The sequence below is a fragment of the Haemaphysalis longicornis genome, unplaced genomic scaffold, assembly GCF_048455015.1.
Source record: "Haemaphysalis longicornis isolate Haplotype H1 unplaced genomic scaffold, Haemaphysalis longicornis Haplotype H1 scaffold_3, whole genome shotgun sequence".
Lineage (NCBI taxonomy): Eukaryota > Metazoa > Arthropoda > Arachnida > Ixodida > Ixodidae > Haemaphysalis > Haemaphysalis longicornis.
This window is the reverse complement of record NW_027526335.1, coordinates 91,650,126-91,670,761: the sequence shown is the minus strand read 5'-3', so window position 1 is coordinate 91,670,761 and position 20,636 is coordinate 91,650,126. Positions and strand designations below refer to the sequence as shown.

Below are 20,636 nucleotides of genomic sequence, written 5' to 3'. Positions count from 1 at the left end.
GCTCCATCTCATTTTCAGGGCCTTCTTGGCCTCAATGAGGTGGGCCAGTCGGCTGTCCATCTTGTGCACGTTCTCGTCCGTCTCGATCTCCGTCGTCGCCCCGTCGGTCGCCCTCGCGATCGCCTCGGACCACGATTCGATGTCTTCTATGGCTGTCTGTTGGGCAGGTAGTTTCCTTCGAAACTCCTCCCAATCTGTGTATTTGTGCTTTCTTTTGCCTCGGTCCGCGCTGTGGCCGAGCGGAATCCGCACCTCCACGATCATGTGGTCGCTTCCTATAGGTCGGTCCCGGTGTTCTTCCACATTGCGTCCCTTTCGTCGCTGATCTTTACAAACGCGAGGTCCGGGGTTGTGTCCCTGGCCACCGACGTCCCCGTTCTCGTGGGAAATGCCGGGTCTGTGATCAGGGTCAATCCCGCGTCCGTAGCATCTTGCAGCAGTTCCGTATCCTTCTCGGACGTCTTGTCATAGCCCCATTCATAGTTCGGGGCATTAAAGTCCCCGCACAGCACTATTGTCCCGTTGCCCGCGACACTCACTGCTTTCTGTATGAGCGTGCGGAAGCTTTGCTTTCTGTGCATCGGGCTGCTGTACACGTTTACGACGAGCGTGTTCTCCCTCGCCTTCTTGCCGGTGATCACCTCCACCGCGCAGTTGTCAGTCCACTCACCGGTGGCCAACTCGTGCTCGACAAAGGCAAGCCCCTTGCAAACGAAGGTGCACACCCCGCCGACCGGTCTACGGCCGCCCTTCTTGCGCTCACTGTTACCGCTCGGGACCTTTGCTGCCGTGGCGTGCGTTCGGTAGCCCGGGAGCTTTGGCGTTTCTGCACTGAGAGTCTCTTGTAGCATGATGACGTCTGGTTTCCTTTCTACGTGTTTTAGGTGCTGGATGATCGTTTCCTTCTTTCCCGCGAAGCCGTTGCAGTTCTAGTGCCAGATCAGGAGATCCTTCTCTGGCTTCTGGCGCTTCATTGCGGCTGGGGTTGGCTTGTTGCTTGGTGTTGGGTCCATAGTTGTTGTAGTTTGGCGATTATCTGGACTTCCACGTTCTGCATAACTGATTGTATCTGGGCCTGCAGCTGCACCATGCCGTTCTGTATTCCTTGCATCGACTGTTCCACCGAGGTGAGTCTTTCGTCTAGCTTGTTGAATTTTTCGTTCATTGTGCGCGCCAGCTGCTCGCGCTCCTCGTCCATGCGGTCGAGTCTCGCCTGCAGCCTTCTCTCCTTGGTGTTCTCGACGACTCTCTTCTTATGGCTGGGCTCCGTCGGGCGGCCGTTGTCGCCGTCGGTGCTGCTTCTGGCAGCCTCCTCCTCGGTGACGACCTCCCTCTTCTCTTCTCTTGGTTTGTTCGGGGGCGTCGGCTCCCTTCTCGGTGCTTGGGACTCTGGCGGCTTGCTTGCCACTAGTGCTTCTAGTAGTATGGCAAGCTTTTCGTTGATTCTCTTGATCATCTCGTCGTGCTCCTTCAGCTTGGCATGGATCTTTTCGTTGTTGGCCTTGATGATTTCGATGGCTTCGCTCCTCGTCACGAGCTCTTCGTTACCCTGTCGTTGCGTGACGCTCGGCGTCTTCCCGCTACTTGCGCCCTTGGCTACTTCTGTCCACGTGATCTTTTCACCACGCTGCGACGGGGTTCTGCGTCGGCTGGCGTTCCGTCCGCGACTGGCGCTACGTTGCCTGCTCTCGCTTCTCCGTCGCGACTCCCTTCTCGCGTGCCACGGCGGGACGTCCGACGCATTGGGAAGCCTTTCCTTCTGCTGCTGTTGCTGCTCTTCTGCCTTGCGCTCCCACTGCCTTTTCGTGACAACGAAAGGCACCTTGAACATGTTCTTGCACGTGCGTTCACCGGTCGGGTGCGCCCAGCCGCACAGCTTACAGCGAGGTTTGCACGTGGCTTCGTGCTCCGTGTTAGGATTAGCTCCCCCGCACGCAAAGCACACCTTGGCCTCAGGGTTCGGGCACACGTCGATTCTATGTCCTACTTTACCACATCACTTGCACACTTCGTGGTGTTTCTTGTACAGTCCACACTTTAGTAGCGCAGCTCTGTACTTCACGTACCTCGGCACTTTCGGTCCCTCGAAGAGGACGATGACCGCCGTGGTGTTGCCGATCCTGTGTGCCTCGAGCGCCAACGGGTTGTACTTCGTCACGATCGCGTCGTTGATGTCTGCTGGGGTTTCCTCGATTGAAATTCCTCTGATTACTCCCTTCACTGTTCCCTCGGGCACGGTGCGGTACGCGTAAACTTCGTACGCCATGCCCCCGAGAGTTAGAGACTTGACTCTGGCGTATACGTCTGCCCTCTGCTCGCTCGGCGTGCTGACTACTAGAATGTTTTGCGCCGCGTTGACGCAAACCATGTCCTCTCTCTCGGACTCCCTCGCCGTTCCTGCGGCCGCCATGACGGCGTCCGTGATGACTGAGGCCTCTATTCTAGCCACGTTTAGGCCTCCCCTAGGCCTCATCACGATTTTGAAGTCTTCTCTAGGTATCGTTGCCGGCATGCGGGCTTCTCTCTTGATATTTGCGGTAACTCTTTTGACGAAGTTAGCCTTTTCCTTCGGTCTAGATTGCCTTTCCGCGGCGAGAGGTCGCTCACCTTGCTGCTCCCTGGTCTTTCGTAGTTTTCTGCTCGCCGCGATCCAGCCGCACGACTCGCCGGGCGTCACATCGCGGCCTTCCACTTGAACGAATGTCCTACCTTCGATGCTGCCGACGGTCGTCGTCGGTCTCGTGCTGGGTTCCTCGGCATCGCACACCTCCATCGCCGGTGGCGACGCCATCTTGTTCCTTCTCGCCGGTTAGGCAGCCTTAGGCTTAACGCCGGGGCCGGGCGCCCCGGGGGCCGAACTCGCAGCTAAGCCTAAGGCCTAGCAAAACGTGTTCGGCGCAGAACTTCAAAGCTCAAAAAAAAGTCGAATTCTCGTACCTCTTGGTCGATACCGGTATCGGTCGATGACCCGCACCGTTGCGCACACCCTGGTACCAATTAGAATTCGGTAACTGTTGATTACGCTGCATAAATTGCCAGAATTGCAGGAGCTGCAACGAGGCACGTCCGCTCCCTTGGGCGACCGCAGCGCCACCCTAGACAAGCGGAATAAGAATGCTACGTATTAGTGGCAATTCCCTGAATTTCTGCAGGTTTCTTGAGAAATTAAAATATTTTGAGTGAAGATATCCTATGTCCACATTTTTATTCTTTGTAAAAGAGCGTGTGAAGGCTTTGAGCCCTAGTTACTTGCTAAATACGCCCAGAGTAGCATACTTGCACCGGCGTATGTTGTTTTCGCAATACATTCCATAATTGTAGTCGTGAAACCAACCGTAATGTTTTATCTAGGGCAAGTGTTCTCTCATGAATGAAATTGAGTATAATAATTCAAAGGTACTGGTTGTTCCTAGCGGATAGAATGGGACTGTGGTAAGGACAACATCACAGGCCCCTATTGCATTCAATACACACCTTTAGAACTATAGCAGCCCTTAGCTACTGTGTACGTGCCATTTTCCTCACCGCTTCGCTCATCTGCACTGCTTGTAAGCGGTCCGGCCCCGCCTCTGGCGTTGTCTAGTGGAAAATAACCCAGCTCTCGTCGGGTCAATTCATGTCCAGTGAGAGTTCCCCACAAGCGACTGATGAATCCTAGTCGGACAGATTTTCCCGCTACACGCCCTCACCACGCTCGGGGCCAACACATCCATCATGCTATTACATTCCACGAGAAGAAACATCCAATTTTGTGACATTACATCAATCGTGCCAGCACATCCATCCTGACAGTACATCCATCAAGAAAATTCATCCAATTTTGGCCAGTGAATCCAACGTGCCATTACATCCAATGCGCCATTACATCCAACGTGCCATTACATCCATCGAGCAACTTCGTCCAAAGCTGTGTCGTTGCATCCAATTTTAGCCAGTACATATACAGTTTCACCTCATCTACCGTGCCATTTCTTCCAAAGCGTAATGCCATGTTGCCTTACGACTAACATAACTACATTTCTAGGCTTAATTCAACGCAGCCTGACTCAACTCAGCGAATAAGGTTTGTTAGAGTAGCGGGCAGTGTGCGCTGCGCCATGTCTTCCTTTGGACGCGAAAGTGTTGTTTGGTACGAGGAATCATTACACACACAACACTTCATCAGTCCAAATCGAGTGCCGCCGTGGAAACGGCAAGTGGTGCAGACAGGCCCACCGGGTGACCATGGCACCGCCACAGTTGTACACTAGCAGCACGCTAGCAAAGCGCCGGTTTAAGTACGGAACGAGCTCACGCATGCGAAGTTGGGTCACAGTATATTTGCTAACGATAGAGTAGCGTGATTTATACCCACTATGTTCTGTTTGTTGGCGCACAGGTTATACAAGTTGAACAGGCGTGCAGTGCAGTTAAGAGCCAACTGCACTCAAAATTTCGACCTCTTGAAAACACTATTTCCGTATAGTCTGCTCAAAAAGTGCAGTTAAAGGCCAACTGCACTCAAAAGTTAGACCTCTTGAAAACACTATTTCCGTATAGTCTGCTAAAAAAGAAAGCAAGATTAAAAATACAACAGCTGAATTACGCGCGTGGACGCCGCAAGCAATGAGCAAAAATCGTCGATTTTCAAACCGAAATCGAGGAGAGCGCGGCCATTGAAGTGACGTTGCAGCCGTCCAGCGAGCGGCCGGACGGTCAGCAGTTTGGGAGCAAGCCTGTGCGCAAGCTCTAGGCGCGCACGGGGCAGCAAATGGGCAAACCGCTCGCAGCAGACCTCGAACTGTTTTCCAGCTGCGTGGCTGGCCAGAGGAAGAAGGCTGCGCCAGCTGGAGCGTCACAGGCTAGTCATGGCTGTTTACGCGATCCGCCAGCAGGTGAAGCGTCGTCTGCGGCGGAGCTTTTTTAAGCGCTTCTGACTGATTAACGAGGTGTTTCACGAAGCTAAAACTCGTGTCCCAGCTGATTTGGTGGTACTTACTACACATTAAAAATAAATTTGGTTGAGGTGAAATTTGAGTGCAGTTGGATGACCATGTAAACTCTATAATTGGTAGCCGACGCCGTAACTTTATGCCTACGAAGGTTAAATGATTATGTTAGTTTTTTTTAGGGTTGTGTTATATTTCGTGCCAATATTTATTTTTCTCTTTCGCCTGCGTTTTTTTTACCCCTGTGCACGAACCTTGCCCTTTCATTGCGTTCAGTTTGTGACGCTATTGAACACTGCCGATTTCATCGAGGATTTTGTGACTCCGTCAATACGATGTGTTTTCTTTGATGAGCCTGTCTTACCGGTATTTCAACGTGCTCCGCCACCTGGCTGTACGAGCAGATACAGAAGTAACACTAAGAAGTGTCACTTAGGCGAAAAGCAAAAACGCCCGTGTGTACGAGATTTCGGCGCACGTGAAAGATCTCCAGGTTGTCAAAATTAGTCCGGAGCTCTCCACTGCGGCGAGCCTCATCGCCTGCGTTGCATCAGCCCCTTAAACATTACAATCAATCAGAAGTATCAGTTTTTAGCACCGTCATCGGATCCATAGCTTCTCACCTAATAGAAAAGAGCGATTCTCCGCGCCGACAAACAGAAAAGCAGAACCCGCAAGGTATGTTGACTTCATTTTCGCTAAGAGGTTATTACGATCATTAACATAAAAACGTCCAGATCGGCTGGGCCTATTTGGCACTGAAGGAAGGTGCAGTTTTCGTTACCTTTCCCAACCTTCCCAGCAACTTGTTAGGCTAATCGCCCAAATTGTTTGGGCGATTAGCCTAACCGTAAGCAAAAACTCAATTTATGTTCTACAAAAAGGCTCTACGGTCCATATACAACCTCAAATTTTTAGCGCCTACTTTACGTTTGTTCCGCGCGAACAGTATAATACGAATTTTTAAACTTTTGGACGTAAAGATAATTGAAGGCTACAAAACAGAAAGGCAGAAGCGGTATAACAACCTAGAAAATCTTGATGTGCTTCATCGCAATGCGCATGCGCACCAGTATAGAACGCCGGAGGTTTGGCACGGTCCCTTCTGTCCGCAAACTACATCCACAGAATTGGGACGTTCAACGAACCCCGCTGAAAAAACAGTGACTGTTGGTTGCCTCGGTGTTATTTCTTATTTGTTTTTGCGCAAAGTGATTTGCGTATCACCCATTTCGGTTGTTGAAGTGCCTGCTAGTACGGTCTACTTTTATTGATGTCTCTATCTCTTTTAAGTAGACCAAACATACTTTTAACGATCAATTCGACCAGCAACCCCCCTACCCCGCCATCTCCTGGCCATCTTTTTACCTTATAGTAAGCTTTGCACTTCTACCTTGATTTTTTTCTGCTTCTCCGCTGACGTGAATCCTAACTTGCTGAGAGCTCTGAGGGGTGCAGTTTGTGCCATACGGGGAATATTGAGACTACATTTTGTATAAATCCTTATTTTGCGCCTGTCGACCAATCCTTCCGCCGACCACCCCTTCCCCCCTTTTTCTTGTAGTAAGCAACAAGACAATAGTAGCCCCTGCATTTCTACCTTGTTCTCTTTTTTGCTTCTCCGCTCACGAGAATGTATACGTACAGTCGGTAAAACGCTTGTCTATAACAGCGATTTCAACTTCAACCAGCTACATCCGAAAACTGCCGAAACATACTCGTTCCAAACATGTCGGAGGAAAAAGCGAAGGGCTAAGACTTCAGAATTCCGCAGTAGTTTTATTCAAATCCCACTCCGGCGGGGCAGGACAGGGCTGAGAGTACGAACGCTGTGTTATAGACAAGCCTTTTACCGGCTGTACATGCTGATAATGAGGATATCATTTGTATATATTTTTCTCTTTTTTCGAGACTGCCTGTACAAATCGCGGAAGTTGCCATTTGCTGCCACTGATCAACGGGCCGATAAGTCAGTCAAACTGCTCTAATTCAGCTTTTTTTCACGTTTCCGCTCATGTACTGCACGGGAAAATAAACGCATATTCAAATTTGTGATTGAGCCCAATCGACGGGGGGTGGGGAGTGCGTTGACTCAAAATTCGTGGAAGGTGAAGGAGAACACTCCCAGAAGCCAGAAAATGGAGCAGACCTGCAGCAGGAACTGACGTACGGTTCATGGCAGTACCGGGGAGCGGGAGTGGGCACCACATGCAGCAAGTGCAGGGCTCGGGTTTCACCGGGAAACGTAGCCCCCTCTCTCCCTCGAAAGAACGGAGACGGAGAGCCGGGGGGTACGGTTGGTTGCTTGAAGGAATGTCGAACACAACTTTGTAAACTTTTCTTCTTCTGTGAAGTGTTTTCATTCGCACTCTACCGAGTAGTGGTGGGGATTGCTAGACGACGAGGACCGAAAAGTTAATCGCCACTTCGCTACCAATGCAACAGAAGTGTATCGAGACACGCCTTACTCGTTAAATGAAGTTGACCTTCATTACGATGAGCACACATCGGTTGCTTGGCGAACGAGATGGCTAGACCGGAAAAATTAAATACTCTGGCTTGAGGACTTTGTGCAACTATATATCGACCACTGTCACTCTTGAGGAGGCTCAGGCGACTTACTAGAGACCCTCCCTCCCTCTTCAGAGGGGTGAGCAACTACATCCAAAGAGCCATTACATTCAATGTACGATCACATCCAGCGAGCAACTTTACATCCAAACGTATATCAGCACATCCATCGTGCCGTTACATCCAACTAGCCAACACATCCAACATTGGATGTCGCACGAGGTCGCGGGTTCGATTCCCGGCCGCGGCGGCCGCTTTTCTGATGGAGGCGAAAAGCAAAAACGCCCGTGTGTACGAGATTTCAGCGCACGTTAAATATCCTCAGGTGGTCAAAATTAATCCGGAGTCCTCCACTACGGCGCGCCTCATCGCCTGCGTTGCGTCGGCGCGTTAAACCCCACAATCAATCAATCAACATTGGATGTAATGGTACATTGGATGTACTGGCTCGTTGGATGTGCTGGCTCGTAATCATATTGGACTAGGTAGCACACACACAACCACCACCTCTTTACCATTTCGCCCTTCAGGGTGGAGACGAAGTGTTCAAGCAAGTTAGGCAATAGCCCATCTGAGTCGGCACTAAAGACTTCTTTTCCAGCTTTGACGCAGCAGTTATGCCAACTAAGGCCCGTCCGTAGGAGCGGGCTTCTTCCTTCACTGGGGCGCAGACTGTGTGGAATTCGGGAGATTGCCGAACACGTTTTCCTCGACTGCAACACGGAAATGTATTTCTGGAATGAAACCCAATCGTCCTTTCGAACCTCAAGGCGCGTCACCTGGTCGGGTCTCAAGTTTCTATTCGTGGCGGCGGACCATCCTCGTGGCTGTACCCTCGCTATAGGCCTCCACTCTTTCTGGAAAGCTAGGGTAGGTGCAGTATACGTGCCCTCCACCAACAGCCCGAAGTTTTCTGCGGAAAGTATACAATGGATGATTACCGCACTCGCAACACCATGGCTCTGACACGGAACTTAGAAGAACGCTTGCCCGAGGCAGCTACGCTCTTAGCAAGTGCAAGACAAACGAGGAGAGGCGCAGACGTGTAAACATCTATAGGCCCATACAAAATGCCCAGAGCTTAACGGGTCAGTGCACCTTGACCTTGCTGGATCAATCTTTTCGGTTCCATGTATATATAAGAGAGATTGACGCCGGCTTATGAATCCCTGAGATTTCTTTTCGCCATGTCATAGCCTTTGTTGTTGTTGTCGATGTTCTCCTTTTATTGTCTTGTGTTTTTCAAAAGACCCAGCGAATCACTTTGAGTACCACAGAAAAATGTCTATGCTTCCTTGATTTCTGTTCACTTCCTTCGTACCATGTTCATTGCCACCTTATTACTAAAAAAACTGTAACCGATCACGTCTGCTATCCTAGCTACTAATGAATAATGCTTACCTTCTACATACAGTAGAATTGCTTGGCATTGGGCCGGTTGGTTCTTGTCGACTTGAAACTTCGGGTTGAACAAAAAAAAAAACACAGGAGGTTCGAAGAAAACACAGACACAATGCTTACCGGGCACAATGCAGCGTTGTTTTCTTCTAGAATCTTGTGGTTTTTTTTTTTTTCGTTCAAGGTGAAATTTGAAGTCTTCTACATACTTTGTGTATTTATGTTTAAATAAAGTTATCGTTGCCGTCACAACAAATCCGGCGTGGTCTAGTGGGTAGGATATCTGGCCTTCACCCAGGAAACCCGGGTTCGATTCCCGGCGACGGAAAAGGTGCGGTCTCATGGTGTAACGGTTAGCACTTTGGACTCTGAATCCAGCGATCCGAGTTCAAATCTCGGTGAGACCTGCGTTTTTATTTGTTTGTTTCTACGCGAAACATTACCGCTTTTCATAAACGCGTCTGTTTGCCCCCTAACAGCGGAGAACAGCTACTTTTCACAAGCGAGAGTATGTTTTCTGTCTCAAATGAAAGTGATTTCAATAATTCAGGTATACTCTTGTGGCACCTAACGGCTACAAGTGGAGCGCGCTCAGGGTTCCGCTTCGCACACTGTACGCGCCTTTTAGACTCGCACTGCTAGCTAAGCTGTAAGCTATACCATAGTCCTTAATTGTATTGAAGCATTGACGGACTCTGGCTATACTGTGAATCTTATCATCCCTTCCCACTTCACTTGACCAATAAATCTTCCTTAGGAAGAGATAGAACGATGTACTTCGTCACACCATCTCAGAGCTGCTGCAGACTCCATTTCGTCGCCGATGGCTGGACTGCCGTCCCTCACCTCCTGCCAGCGCGCCCATCTGGACAACTTTCTGCCCCCAAGACTTGATAGCCATTGCTAGCCTCGCTTTGACGGCGTACCCAAGAGCAAGATCACTCCAGAAGTTGTGTACTCTCCAAAGTGCTACGAAGCCTCACCGCCATTCGTTCACTAATACAGTCAAACCCGGCTATAACGAACCCAGATAGAGCGAATTATGTCATATATCGAACAAAAATAATTCAGTTACGGAAATACATAGGAAACATATTTCTTATAACGAAGTTCACATCCGATATATCGAACTCTGCGCGCCTAGAATGGCTGCCGAAATGCATGGTCTCGGATCGGCGATTGAGATGTGGATTGGCCGCGACTACGGAGCAAGAGTTGCGACTTAGACGTTGCGCCTCGCACGGAGCGACATGACGCCCGACACTTTCCGTAACTGTTTCCGACGCGCGGGACTCACGACGGAACCCGCGCAGTCAGCGAGTCCGGACCAAGACAGCAGCATCGGTGAACTGTGGGAAGAGCTCCCCCACATTCCCGATGATGTCGCGAGTGAAAGCCGTCCGACGCTTATAATGAAGCGCTTTCGGCAGTCAATGTGCTCCGCCAATGCTTCTTAGATTTTGGAGGACGCGGACTCGAACTGGTGCAAATAATGTTTCGTGTAGAGAATGCTATGCTAGTTGAAGCCGCAAAAACGAAAGTGAAAACAAAAATCACCGCTTTTTTCTTTGCAAAGTAGGCAGTTCAGTCGGAAAGTAGCTTTAATACTTGCAATAAATGGAATATTTTGGGTATGGTAACGGCTACTTTACTGTGTTCGTTTTTGCATGTGGGGATGGTGGAGTTGAGGAGGGGGAGGGGGGGCTCCCGCGGATTGCGAACTTGTAACGATAAGTTCGTTATAGGCGGGTTCAGCTATATCGAACTATTGGATATATCGAACTAATAGCGGTGCATATTGCATTTCGATATAAACGGGTTTGACTGTAGTATACTGAGTGGATAGTTGGGCGAGCTGAGGGGCTCCGGAAAAGGGAGGAGGAGGGGAGGCTCGAGACCCCCCCCCCGTTCCAATACAAAAAAACTCATCCTCCCTCCTGGTACTGGCACAATTAGACAGAAAAAAACTGGCTGGCGTGGTCCAACGCAACTTTGGCTAAGCCATTTAGCCAGAACGTCTGACCCGTGCGCCAAGATTAATAGTTACTTAATTTCCTATTCGCCTTTTTTTGTTTTATTCTTGTAACTAGTTACTGACACATTACCATCACTATAGTTTTGCTGCTTTGCAAGGACGAGTAAATGATTTCCTTCCCGTAATTTGATTCACTGCGTCTATGTTGATTATATCACGCTTCAAGGCGTGCAGTGAGAGAGAGGGAGAGACAACTTTATTTGAGGAGTTTGTCCTCAGGTCGACAACTGGACAGAAGTATCTCCCCCTGCTCAGGGGAAGGGTTCAGATGCGGGAGGTCCGAGTTTGCTGTGCAGTCGGATAATACGCGTCAGAGTTCCTGGTTCCTGGCAGATATTACACTTATCAGAGTACTGTGTAGGAAAGAGTAAATGCATACGGACGGGGTGTAGAAAAGGGCCTCTTTTAATTTGTCTGCGAGGTTCGAGTGCTCCGCAGAGGGTACGATTGCTCATCCCTAACCAAACAAATAACTTTCATTATTACAATACTTAGGACGTTCGAACTGTAAAGGGCTATTGCTTAAAATAATTGGTGTTTGGTTCAAGGTTCAGTTACAAAAGCCAGGGCAGACCCCTCTGGAAAGAAATCTACATTTCAGAATACGGTAAAAAGCGCGCTCTAGTTTCCAGAACCACAAAATAATAATCACCACCACCACCACCATGATCATCATCATAATCATAATCATCATCGAATGGCCTGAGTCCCCCCCCCCCCCCTTCCGGTTTTGAAAACACTTCCGAAACCTCTGGGCGAGTTGATTGGCGTTCATTTGGTTCAACAGTGCGAAAACAGTACTCCGACGAACAGTAAAGAAGACAGAAAAAACGCACCTTTTCAACTAAGCAAAAGTTCTCAACAAACACGAGAATAGATACATGGTACACGGTGCACCACGTTTATGAAATCATGTGGGAGACATGCAATTGGGCTGCAGAACATCAGCAACGTAATTGTCCACAAACGAAAAAAAAATATATTGCTAATGGTTTCGATGCGCTAACCACGCAATATCGTACGAAAGCATCACTCATAAGGCGCTGAGAACAATACTCCATGGTGGGTATGTGCAATTCTGTGTGTATGTAGCACTTTACTGGGTTTCGAAGTACGCATAGGGGGTCGGACACATGTTTTTTGCATGTAGATGATTGATCCACTCTTTATTGCATGGTGCATTCCCCAGCAGCGTCTGCAGCAACGCACGCTGAACTAAACAGCTAAACCGTCGTCCAATATTCCCCTTCGGGTACGCGCCACTCTCTAGATGTGTATCACTTGCTAGAATAGCAAACGCAATTGTAAGGTGCGCGTCAGAGCACCAGAACTCAGGCCTAACGTTTTGTTTCGCGCACGAATTTATTTGAGCATGCTGATTACAGAAGCAAGAAATCACGTGTACTCCAGTAGCGTATATATGGGGCTAATAAAGGCGATTGACAAAGCCTTTCAGTCATACTACCAGAGACGGGTTTCCGTCCAACGCTCGATTTCACTACCAGAGAGATGAAGAAAACAACGCAATTGGAAAAAGATGGCGCCTTCGGCCCAATGCGAGTTTTGTCAAGAGGAGGAGACAGTTGAACATTTCCTGCTGTCTTGCCGGTGGTTCTCCTCTCTCCGAGATCGATTCCTGGAGGTTCCCCTCGGCGCCTGGGTCTTTCCTTGTCTGTGTCGAATTTACTGTCATTTGGAGCATCGGGTTTAGGTTTCTGCCACGGGGATGTTTGTCGCGCCCTTCACGCTTTTATTTCACAATCAGGTCGCCTACCCTATTAAAACACATCTCGTACTTTGTTTTTCTGGTACGTGTAGTATCGGTTTTTACTTCAGTATGTTATAGTTTTTTTTTTCTTGGGTTCTCAAAATTGTTAACATCACTTCTCTCACATTCTCCGCAGCACTATTTTATCCATAGTTTGAATTCTTAACCAGTTTACCCAGTCTGACTTGGCCAGTCCCCCAGAGTGGGTACGCGCCTTTGATTTTCGGTACCAACCAACCAACCATAATGACGGTGGTAATGATAGGACACAGTCGGCCCACTGGAGACGTTTCTGCTAACAGCATTGGTCTCTGAAGCGTCTACCTCGCAGTGGACAATATCGCTCCCGCCATAAGGACCAGAATTGTTGCCCGGGCCAATACTCGAAATATGTCCCCTCAACATTGTGAGGGAGGACGCATCGCAAGAGCTACTGAATTAGAAAAACAGTATGGAGGCCTAGACCACGTCGTCTATACAGACGCTGCGGAATACGCAAGGTACGGGGAAAGATCGGTGGTCGTTGCCTCCGGAACCGACCTATCTTAAGTATGACGCTTCGGTCGTTTAACACCCAGCAGGCTGAAGAGACGGCTACCACCCTTGCCCTCTCCCAGACAAAGGCCAAAGTAATTATTGCGGAAAGTCAAGCCGCCTGCAGAGCATACCAAGCAGGCAGGATTTCAAAACAAGCGCTTCGGGTTCTCCTCCAGCGACCCCCACAGAAGCAAGTCAAAATCATATGTACTCCGGCCCACTCTGCTCTTCGCGGCAACGAGACGGAACACGTCCTGGCCCGAGAACTCGCCCACCGGGCACCACGAGAAGAGTCGGAGCGGACCTGGCAACCACTCCTCACAGCACCTACTCCGACAGAACTCAAAATTATTGACTAGCGAGGCAGCTGTATCGACCATTCACCGATCAGGCCACGATAGAACAGGAAGTCGTCCTGAGACAACTACAATCTACCTACCCACACCCAACACGACTACACGCCATCAATCCTACTATTTATGATCCCTCATGTATTCACTGCGAAGCCCCAGGCACACTATACCATATTGTCTGGGAATGCCAACCAACCCCGTACCTTTGCCTCAACCCCGACCAGCAGTGGGAGGGTGCGGTGGCCAGCTCCCGTCCTGAAACGAAGCTTTTGTTGGCGCAAAAGGGGTCGGCCGTCCAAGCGGAGTCTAGGACTGAAGACACTGACCACAAATGTAGGTCTCTCTCTCTCTCTCTCTCTCTCTCTCTCTCTCTCTCTCTCTCTCTCTCTCTCTCTCTCTCTCTCTCTCTCTCTCTCTCTCTCTCTCTCTCTCTCTCTCTCTCTCTCTCTATCTATCTATCTATCTATCTCTCTCTCTCTCTCTCTCTCTCTCTCTCTCTCTCTCTCTCTCTCTCTCTCGGTGGCAGCTGTAAAACGTGGCCGGTCACGGAAGTAAGCTTCAGAGGAAGGTGTACAAGGGGACATTATTATGCCGTACGGTGAAGAACAAGGCAGGTGCTCGCTGCAGCTAAAACCACCACCAGCCGACACACACCGCAACCGTTATAGGGCGGGAAGGTTACACGCTAGACATATATCCCTCTCAAGACGAAGACGTTGTTGCAACTGAAGACGTTATTACCCTTGGACGAGGAGGATCGCATAGCTTGAAATAAAATGGCATGCTTTCGCACTCCCACGCGTAAGCAGTCCTACAAGTGTCTTCGATTTTCTCAACTCCGATAAAAAGGTTCACAAACACACTCACGCACGCAAGTTCGAAGATGAATTGGGCATGCTGTTATAAATTCTTAACATCGACATCGATCCGCAGCTGACCGATGGCTCGTAGGAGCGATTGAGGGTGAAGGAACGCTCGAATTACCAAGTCAAGACTGCATCCATCGACATAAAGGCCCCCTAATACACGTCGCTGGCGTATCGAGGGGTCGAGTCGAAGAAGAGAAAAAATAAGTGAACAGTTAGGCGGTAAGGAAAACGTGCTTGAGAGAGGTGAAAAAAGAGGGTTCATGGTAAACAAAACAGAGGGCTAGAGCCCGCCGGGAGCCAGCGAAGCCTACGTATGGGCATCTTCAGGAAGAAGGCCGGCAAGTCAGAAGAACTGCCGCTTGTCGAGAGGGGCGCCGAGAGCCTGCGATTACCATTCGTTACCGGGCAGCCATTCGTTTTCAAGACCTCCCCACAAGGCCGCTAGAGTTCCCTGCTGAGCACTATTATACGACCTACTGGCCGATGCCCCGAGGACCACGCTGGTCGGTTGCAGTTCCCCTTCCGCACTTCCTTAACGCGCATCCAAGCACTCTGTCTCACTTCTCTGGTGGCGCGTTGGCCGTTTCGGTAACGGCTTTCAGCGACAACGCCGTTTGTTTCCGCTACCACGTTTAAGGAGACGAGTTTAACCCACTGCACTCCTCCTCTCTTAACAGCCATCCGAGAACGCGCGGTTTTCGGCCTGCAGCGTAGTTCCGTCCTTCTCGGCCAGAAGAGCAAATTAGCGGTGGCGAAGGGTGGCAACGCGGCCCTCCTGTGGGCTGTACGCTCGACCCTTTCCTGGTGGCATCCACTGACACATTAACCTATATTTCCCCTCTCCATCCAATTGTTTTCTCTTGCTAACTAAAACAATTAGCTGGCGAAACTTATTTGACGAGTGAATTTTGTTTTTTGAGGATCCTTGCGCTACAACAACGGCGCATCTACTCTTAAGAACGGCATGGACTGCCGACTGCCTTCCCGCAGTGCATCTGTATTGCAACGATGTGGAGAGTTGGGCGAGTCGGTAGGTGTTCATCTTGTGCAAACAGATGAAGGACGAAGGTAAGAAGGCACAAGACGCGCGCTGCCCCAACTTTGATCACAATGGTATCAATCATTGTGATCAAAATGGGAATAAAAGTAATGATAAGGCCCAGCACGGAAACTGCATCCTGGGCTATGGCATACATCCCGTCTGGCGTTACGTAATGGAATTACGGTACATCGCAGAACAAAATTTTGGTTTAAATCACGTGTCGGGTCACGTTCTTCGTAATAGTTTCTTACTTTGAACGCAGCGATTGGTCACTGCTGTGTATCGGGACGAAAGGGGTGGAGGAAGGGAGGTAGGGAGGGAGGAAGAAAAGGAGGGAAATTTATCATTTAGACAGCCCTAGTTCGGGCCATTGCGACGCAACCTCTCCGTTGGAAGACGGCCGGCCTGTATCTCTTCAAGAGTCCCTCACTAACATGAAGGCAGTGGGCCGCCAGAAGTTCTTACGTCGACCTGATGTCAACGCCATGACAGGGTTCAGCCCCTCCTTTAGGAAGCGATGCGAAAGTTTAGATGGGGAGGCAGGTCTGGTGGATGGCGCTCGCAGTAAGGGTGTTGTTCAGGATGGGGTGTGAAGACACTAGGTTTGTGCTTGCCGAACCATAGATGCGGCTCACTAGAGGGAAAAAGCTCTACAAAAGCTTTATACAGTGATGGCGAAGACGAGACGATCATGGTGGTGATGGGGTGGTCGTGGTGCCGGCGGCAGTATTGCTTGGGACGATGGCGAGGATAGTTGCTTCTCAAAATAGCGCATATGCTGCGGTGGATTGACCAAGGAGTTGGGCAGCCAGTAAATTCTGATGTATAATAACGCTTGAAAAGAAACAAAGGAGAAATGTACGCAACTGGAGGGAAAGCTTAGAGGGAATTACAAAAATTGGAAAAATTGAAGCAGTGCAAATAAGAAACTACCAAACGTTTCTCCAATTTTTTTAACCTCCCCCACAGACTTCTTTTTTTTTCGAGTGGGCACCCCGATCGCTAATAATTCTAAGGCCTCACTGTACCGATGCCAGTGAAGTGATGACAGCCCGCACCATCTGAGCGTGTCGCTGCTTAATGGAGCCTGTCCGCCATTGGTGACAGGTTAGAGGCAGACGGTAAGCATCCTGTTTTATTCCGGAAGCGTTAGTGTTGTTCTTACAACATTTCGAGTAACCCCGAACGATTGCTGAAATGGGCCTGAAAGTGGTTCGCTCGATCGGGACGTACGGCTAGAAAAGCTGCTTCGTTGTGCTTACGCGCACGTTTAAATTGTCAACATATGCCTTAATTGAAAAACCGTTGTGCGCAGGATTTTAATAGCGTGAAATAAATTGAAATGGAAAAGCGTTTTTGTTTTCGCGGTTAGGATTCTGATGGAGACATCATCTGCAACCTTTGGCATCTGAAGTCTAAGCTGCTCAGATAAAGAGATCTATGAATTATTTACTTCTAGCCCGTGTAGGCGAGGTATCGAGATAGGGCCTTACAGTTATCATCGACGCATACCCCCATCATAAACGTATTTCTTAATGATGCGCGCGTGATATGAAGCGCACTTCGGATTTTTACAACAAAAGGTAACTGTCGCAAGCCTACTTCTTAGCCCTAAATTATTCCGGCGCAGGCACAGATCGGTCGACCTCTCCGCACTCGGCGACAGCAGCCCACGCTGTCGGGGTGGCCGCAATGCTGCGCAAGCTGTCCTTGCACCGCGTCACGTCCAAGGCCCGTGGCAGCGAGGAGGGTCCGCGAGCACAGGACTCGCCTCGCCAGCTGAAGGCGCCGGATGCCACCGACTCAGCTCAGCTCAGCCAGTCGACGACGCTGCAGGAGTTCGAAGACCAGTCCATCGAGGACGGCAGCGAAGACTTCAGCCATATCGCTTCCCTCCTGCAGACCTTCTCGTCCATCAGTGGCCCTGGTAAGACAAGGCAGCCGACGCTTGTTACGAGAGCCGGAACGCATTTTCTGTTGGAATCTATCTGCAAACGCAAAGCAACTCACGTCACGTCTGGGGCAGTTTTTGGTTACTAAGGCAGTTCACTAAAGCTTCCCCTTAGGACGCGAAAACGTGTAAAATTTCATCGTATTGTTACCCCATTGCCGATTTACACAGAAGCGTGTAGACAAGACAGAGTAGACAGCAGCGCGGCGGTACTTTTGGGTCTCACAGAGCTGTGGTCGTTCGTACAGTTGCATAACAGGGCACAATGTATCTCTGGAGCACTACCAGAGCAAAGACACGTTTGCTTCAGCGGGAATGTCATTGATGAAGATATTTCTTCTTTGTTGAGAGGTGTTAACACTGCCAAATTGAGTTTTAGTCTTCGGGCAAAAGACGCAAAGAAGACAAAGACGGAGACAGTCTGAGCTGTTGTCTGTTGCCGTAGTCCACGCTGGCGGGCTCAAGGTAACGAAGAACTTTACCTTGCATCCGTCGTTAATTGGCAATACGTAAAATTTTCTTCCGGGCCTGTCTCGCAGCGGGGAAGGTGCGGCAGGTCGCCAATCGTCGCAAGACTGTGTGCCCTATGGTGCTCCCGGACATTCCCGAGAAGATATCGCTCGAGGACTGGTCTGTCAAGGCCTGCTGCATCGAGGACATCGTGTACCCGAGCGCGCGGAACTCGTCCTACCTCACCAGTTCCACATTCGCCGCCTTCACCGGTGGGTTCATCCCCGCTCTGCATGCTGGCCTGCGGCCATGTGACCCGGCAGGCGTGGAAACAGGGAGGGAGGGAATGGGGACAAAGATGAACAGACGCGTTTGACAAAACGAAAGGCAACGGCATTTAAAAAACATCCTACAGCACCCCCTGTCATATCGCTAATCAAAACGGCTATATAACGCTATTTTAATTGACCCTTATAACCCCCAGCCATTCAACAACAATCGTGCGGATCGTTCTCGCCTAACCTAACCTAACCTACCCTACTCGCTAGTTCTGCCATTTGCTCTTTCACCCCGACGCGTTCACCACTCTCACCTATGGCCGCAGCAAAAGAATAGGCCAGGCTGTCACGCTTGAGCCATCCGCTGTTTATATGTCAATAAAAGTTGTATTCAGCGGAATTTTGAGCAAAGGTAAATTTCATGAGTGCAGATACGTGTGGTGCGCGGATGACATTGCTAACCGATTATCGACTGAACCGTCCCAGATCAGGCCTCGTGTGCCGATGAAAGCCGCAGCAGCCTGTTCCCATCTTCGTTCACGGGCTCCAGCTCGACTCTGTCGCTGTCCGCTGACGAGGATAGTTTCAGGGGCACTGCGTCGCAGCAGGACAAGAAGACCCGGCACAGCCAACGCCGCATGGACAGAGCGGCTGGGTGAGCGACGCTTTGCTTTGCACGCACGCGCGTTCCGGAGAAACTCAGAGATGTCCTGTATTTGCTTTGTGGCCTCAGTTAAATCGTTTACCTTACCTTTAAACATCCAAAAGCCCGGCTACTTTACTTCAGAACTTGCCCCTGGCGTGACTTCTCGTATAGTCGTTCTGGCACTAATACATTGCGAAAAGAGGAACACTGTCATTGCTGAAGAACAGAGGAATATGTTTTAAATACAAAAGTTGGCATGTGTGTAGCTTTGTTTACTCTTTTTCCCATTTCTTGTGTGTGCTGTGTGTACCGCAACACAAGAGTTCTCCCGTTGTGAATAGCAAGAAAGTTTGTTTAGGTTCTGTTCGCTGCGGAGTTGGCGACCTTATAGAACTGAAGTAAAAACCGCCTACCAGTTTATACCACGTAAACGTAACCTTTCAAGAGAACGCCAGCACCTACGCCTTGCTTTTCTCGCAAAGTGTCGCCAGGCAACGAATACCTCAAAGGCCGCACTTAATTCGTAGCTTAAGTAAGACGAACGCGTGGAGAACAAGATTCGGTCGATCCGAACAAGACGCCAGTAAACCGGATCCGTGTGCGAAGAGGTTGCGCCGTTCCACCTGATACTACATGCTCAGCTCCGTAGGCGGCGTGTAGCTGCGATGAGATTAGGCGCTCCAGGCTTCTTCGCATCGAGTCTTCCCGGCAGGGACTTGCAAAGAAAGCCCCGAATTAACAGCGGCTCGGCGTCTGCGCAGGCTCCAGTGTCGGCGCAACGAGAATCCCGACATCGTGGTGCTCCTGGGTGGAACGAGGTTCCCGTGCCACCGAGCCCTGCTTTCGGTGCATTCGCAGTACTTCCACGAAATCCTCGCTGCTAATCCCCACATCCAGAAGGAAAGTTCCTTTTCTCGCCATAGATCCCCTTGTCTGTGTACTTTGTCTCGGGAGTTGCATGCAAAGCCCGGAGAAGAAACAGCAGGCGCGGATGTGAGCGTAGAAACAGCCCTCGTTTTTGTAACCGTCGTCAGTGTCCTGAATCCTTAAGTGCCACAGCCAGCGTTTGTGTATATTCGAAAAGCGCATCACTAGAACAGGCAAGGGTGGTAGCTTTGGCAAGTTGGTACCGCATACTTTTACAAGAAAGAGTAAAATTACGACAAAGACACGCGAACGCTGTGTGTACTGTCTCCCACTCTTCTGCCCACCCTCGTAATTTTTCGCTTTCTCGCAGTACACTGAAACAAGCGTTCCGTATCAAAGCTGGCCCTTCTCCCCACACCCTTCTCCTTTTGTGGAACCACATTTTGTTCCCTGTCTAAATTATAAAAAAATCTCTTCACTCACTCAGAGTCGGCGCCGCCAGGAACTGATACCACAGTAAACCCTGCACGCGCCGCACAGGACTTCCCGCTGGGAGAAGAATCTGGTTGCCAGCATCGCGAGGCGCTTTTCCTGCAGAGAGAGCCGGCCTTTTAGAGCGCCGGACAAAGAACCGCGGCTGTTTCCCCGCGCGTTATTTACTCCCAAGTTTAAGAACTCCAGAGGAAAACAACTTTCTCGTTTCTCCTGTTCCCCGTAACCTAATCTCTCTGTATACCCTCGGCGTATCGAGCCTCTGGTTCTAGCGACAGCCCGAGAGGGGAGGGAATTCCTAAAGATCCTCTGAGGCAACGGGCGTAATCTATGGGCAGAGAAAAGAGGGGGCGAGGGAGCAACAACAGCCTCTTTCAGGCCTCTAATATAGCAGAGATGGAGGAAGACGCTGGCGCTGGGGTGTGCACACACGCGCTCTCCCGGGGGGACA

At 50.0% G+C, this 20,636-nt stretch overlaps 1 protein-coding gene and 2 non-coding genes across 3 annotated transcripts; all 3 read left to right on the top strand.

Moving 5' to 3' along the window:
• Nucleotides 1-9,153: 9,153 nt before the first annotated feature.
• Nucleotides 9,154-9,225, top strand: Trnae-uuc (transfer RNA glutamic acid (anticodon UUC)). The gene has a single exon. It is a non-coding gene; the product is annotated as a tRNA-Glu (tRNA).
• A 7-nt stretch (nt 9,226-9,232) lies between these two features.
• Trnaq-cug (transfer RNA glutamine (anticodon CUG)) lies at nt 9,233-9,304 on the top strand. Its single transcript has one exon. It is a non-coding gene; the product is annotated as a tRNA-Gln (tRNA).
• A 7,670-nt stretch (nt 9,305-16,974) lies between these two features.
• LOC144175325 (uncharacterized) lies at nt 16,975-20,071 on the top strand. Its single transcript, XM_077704405.1, has 5 exons — nt 16,975-17,451; nt 18,009-18,174; nt 18,667-18,835; nt 19,588-19,730; nt 20,064-20,071. Exons 1-5 carry the CDS (start codon nt 17,194-17,196, stop codon nt 20,069-20,071), a joined length of 744 nt encoding a protein of 247 aa, XP_077560531.1. The 5' UTR covers nt 16,975-17,193.
• Nucleotides 20,072-20,636: the final 565 nt, after the last annotated feature.